This window comes from Ostrea edulis, chromosome 9, assembly GCF_947568905.1.
Source record: "Ostrea edulis chromosome 9, xbOstEdul1.1, whole genome shotgun sequence".
Classification (NCBI taxonomy): Eukaryota; Metazoa; Mollusca; class Bivalvia; order Ostreida; family Ostreidae; genus Ostrea; species Ostrea edulis.
Window position 1 is genome coordinate 19,407,033 of NC_079172.1, and position 4,668 is coordinate 19,411,700.

At 38.6% G+C, this 4,668-nt stretch overlaps 1 protein-coding gene across 1 annotated transcript; it reads right to left on the minus strand.

The window, feature by feature from the left end:
- Positions 1–563: 563 nt before the first annotated feature.
- LOC125660251 (uncharacterized) lies at positions 564–1,460 on the minus strand. Its single transcript, XM_048892084.2, has one exon. It carries the CDS (start codon positions 1,458–1,460, stop codon positions 564–566), a length of 897 nt encoding a protein of 298 aa, XP_048748041.2.
- Between the last annotated feature and the right edge of the window lie 3,208 nt (positions 1,461–4,668).

Below are 4,668 nucleotides of genomic sequence, written 5' to 3' on the forward strand. Positions count from 1 at the left end.
ACCTGGAGAAGATCGGTGGAGAAAGAAATGAAAGATAACAACTGGAGTTGGGGGCAGGTCCAGAAATGGGCGAAAGACAGACCAACATGGAAGTATCTGGTGACGGCCTTATGTGCTGACCAGCACGAAGAGGACTAAGTAAGTAAAGTACATAATAACACATACTAGTGGGGAATCATTCTTTCCTGTCATGGTACCGATCCTACCGGGCTGTTAAAATAGAGTTTTAAGTAGTTCCCTTTGTCTCTTTCCAGCGATGGTGTCCCTGTTTGGTCGTCCTGGCATCTGTATCTCGTGCATGTTAGCTTCTTGTCTCCAGGCACCGGGCTCCGGATTGTGATCATCATCCTCCTGGTCAAGTTGGGCATTTTGTAAAGCCGGGTAGCGCAATCTCAAGAGGTTATGAAGGCAAACACAACACTCTATGATGTCTTGTATCACTGCTGGGAACTGCTGCATGGTTGTGAGTAATACCTGCCATCTTTGTGCCAAAATACCAAAAGCATTTTCAATCACACGGCGACCCCTTGATATTCTGTAGTTTGTAATTAAGTGCTCTCTGGTTAGACCTCTTTGCGAATATAAGGTTTCATCAAATATGTCCTCAACCCAAATGCATCATCTCCCAGAATAAAGTAGGGCATCGGCTCGTTGTCATAAGGAAGTGGGTCTGGCGCTGGAAATCCAATTGCTCTGTCTTCGAGGCACTGTTTCTGCTCACATTCGTTAAAAATTTGAGCATCAGACATAGAACCAAGACCTCCGCAGTCAATCCATAGAAATTTGTAATCAGCATCTGCCAGTGCTAGTAGCACTACGGAAAAGAAGTGCTTGTAATTGTGGTAAAGCGAGCCACTGTTCGGGGGACATCTGATGGTCACGTGTTTGCCATCTAGGGCACAGCATGCATGTGGGACATTCCATCTGTTCTTGAACTCGTCTGCTATGAGAGACCATTCATCTGGAGTTGTTGAACATTTTATCACTTCATCTTGAAATTCCTCACAAATAGCCTGGCAAACTTCAGGAATGAGACACGCTATCGTATTCTTAGCCACTCTGAAGTTATACATTAGACAAGGGTACTTATCTCCTGAAGCGAGATGTCTGATAGTAATGGCAAGTTTGACACCTGGTTCTAGCGCTTTCCTCCAGCCTGTATCTTTCTTCTGAATCCTAGGGCCAACTCTCTGAAGCAGCTCATCGAACATCGCTGGTTCCATCCTCATAAAGTTGAAAAAGGAATTGGTGTCTTCCATTCGGAGTTCTCGCAGAAGAGTGTCATACTGTCCAAACTGGAGCCTCCTATCTGCAGATAGCCATGACCGTACCCAGTATCTTCTTGGCCTTCTTCTGCGCCTCCGCCTTTTAACTATCTTTGCAATTTCAAGTTCAACTAACATTTGTTCTTGCTGAAGTAAAGCCAGATGAATCAGATCAGCATTAATGCGTCCGTTCATGTTTGAAGTTTGGAAAGAAGTGAAAAATATGTTTCAAACCCAAGATATATATACATTATCACCAAAATCGTACTAGAAGTGTAATACAATCGTAATATGATCGGCACCACCGAAGCGATATCGTCGTACAGTCTGACATCTAGGTCTGCGTAGCGTCGTAGTATGATCTTGAATGTCGTAGCAGCAGCGTAGCGTAAACGCAGTAAACGCGGCCGCTGGTCGGCGACAGTCTGCGTAACATCGTAGCAGAAGCGTGTTAGCAGCGCGTTTGACGTAGGGGCATCGTAGTATGGTCGTAATGAAGACCATAATTTGCCAAATTGCTCGATTCAGACCCCGATCCGCCCTGATCCAAACCTTTTTCAGATCGTGCTTGATCGGGATGATAGTCGTAAATTCGCAGCTCTGTTAGCTACATTTAAACAGTTTCTGTAAATGATGAATTACAAACAATATATTCGTTGAAAAAAGGACATATCGCATGTTTCCAAAGTATACAAAAATTATATGCATAATAATAATAATATCTTTTAATTATATAGGATTGCACAATTAGTTATATAACTAGTTTAGATTGTGGTCCTGTCTATAACATATATGCATATCGAGATAAAGATAAGATATCATACACACATGAGTATTATTGAGGATCAAAATAATGTTTGAGATACTTAGGCTGATTTAAAAGATGTGGTAGTTGTGCATTTTCTAATAAAATCTGGTAATGAGTTCCATGTTGTCTTTCTTAATTAATTGTAATAGTTAGTTCGCCGAAATATTGCGATAACTAGACTAAGTCACAATACGGATTTATATCTAAGCCCCGATTGCATAAATCTCGTTTAAAATTAGGTAGTCACGTGGTACAGTACCGTCACATGCGACCCGTTTTCAATAGCTAGTGTTAGATATTTTTAAAAACTCGACTTTTATTCACCAGGATCATTTATTTCGATGTTGACAAATTTCCCGAGTCTTAACATTCAAACCGTACGTGTTTTAGCCATCAATGCATTGAAATAGCGTTATAAATACATGTACCCAAGAATGTAGTGAGGGAAATGAGTATGAAATCGGTGAGTAAATGTTTAAATGTTTACATACATCACTGTCTAAACACCATTTGGATAGGTTATTCCTTTAAACAACTGTAATTGGCGTAGTTTCTGTAGTAAACGGTGCAATTAATATATATATTTGGATTAGAAAAATTATGATGCATGTTACATCGTTGATATCCACGCCTACTGTCATGGGTGCATTTCAGAAGAAGAAAAAAATAGATAAAAATTATCAACTTTAAATTGGAATCACAATACCTTATACTATACTGTTGTGAACTGTGATCTTCACATCGTTAGGAAGTGGAAACACGGCGTAATACCGTACTGGATGTTATGAGTTCATTTGTTAACAGAAAAATTGAAAGCATTATAATTAAATTTAAAGTTAAGAATTACAATATCTTATTATTCATAATTCCAAGTTCAATTTAATATTTCGATCTTTTAATGTTTTGTAAATCTACAAGAACGAATAAATCTTAACCGTTTATGAAATGATCAACAGCTGTTTTCAAACGGAATTCATCGCGGTATATTTGTATCTAATCGGCATAAGCAATGTGTTTGTGTATTATATTCATATGTTGTGCATTCACTCTGTGTGCCCCCCCCCCCCCCCTCCTGGCTGCTTTTTTAAATAGTAGTAGATGATGAACAGCTGCTACTGTAGATAAAAATTAACAATGTCAATATTCATAAATGGCACATTCTAAAAAAAAAAACCCCAGAGTTGATCAATTTTCTTGACAGGGCAGAGTTTTGCCAAACCCGAACCTTGTTCAATGTAAATCCCAGCTGTCCTAAGAATTGAAAAATAACACAGGTGTTACCATTCACCTTCCTCTTCTTATATTCTATAAATGTAGAATGTCCTTATGTCCCCATAGCAATATTTCACAATTCAACTGCTGTCTTAGGAACACTCACAAACGAGAGACTTTTTTAATCCTTTGAACCTTCGGTAGTTGCTCATTAAACACCTACGATTGTCATTAATGATATCATACAATCGCCATTATACGAAAAAGAATTTGTTCACAAGGAAATAAACACGGTTATCAATTTAAATCCCACTCTATCAATTATGCTATAATCATGTTCTGTTCATGACATCTGATGACGCACTTTATAGACACTATTATAGACATTATTGTACCAGGGACCTATATACTAACATATAGGTCCCTGATTGTACTATAACTCTATAGGTGGGAATAAAACTAAATGTCACATTTTCTTTGTAAGACTTGTACTAACAATCGGTGTTTTGTTGGGGTTTTTTTTTTTGGGGGGGGGGTGTATGTTGGTTGGTTGTATGTCCCGCTCGAAAAAATCACTCATATGGAGACGTCACCAACGCCGGTGAAGGGTTGCAAAATTTAGACCTATGATCTGCACTTATGGCCTCTGAGCAAGGAGGGATTCTTTATCTTGGCACATCTGCTATGACACGGGGCCTCGGTGTTTGCGGTATTATCCGAAGGACCTCCCCATTTAGTCTCCTCTTACGACAAGCAAGGGGTACTGACGACCTATTTTAACTCGGATACTTCGTATGATCTGTACTAGGATACTTCGTATGATCTGTACTAACTCTTGGAGGATGTAACACTAAACACCACACCCTCTTTTTAAGACTCGGAGTGCGTAAAACTAAACACCGCCTTTTCTTTGAATGAATTGTTCTTTTGATGATATTTTCCAATTGAAAAATTAATTTTAGAAACGAAGTGAAAAAAAAAATCAGGTTGAACATTATCTAGAAATGTTGACGGTTTGACGTGGGAGGCTGGAAATTGATAATATGGCGTCATAGCCCGTAGCAGTATAATACAGTATTGAAAAGTCATTTGTCAATTCCGAAAAACAAACAGCCCAATATATGACCATCTGTACATATGTATTTGGAGCAATTAGTCGTGAGTGGTGTACTGAAGCTTCGGGGCAAATCTGTGTAATTCACAGTCACTCCCACGCAGTTTCTTGTCCTCATTCACAAGTTAATTTCTCTTCGGGAATCTATTCTATGTTGAAGGCCACTTGATATGAACAAAAAAAATAATGCATGGGTTGATATATATATATAATTCAATAAAAAAAGCAGGAAAATATACAGTTCCAAAATATTTTTACCTATACTTTTA

What these genes read in the sequence shown, in the direction of transcription:
- LOC125660251 (XM_048892084.2), bottom strand. Translation starts at nt 1,460, where the DNA reads ATGAACGGACGCATTAATGCTGATCTGATTCATCTGGCTTTACTTCAG.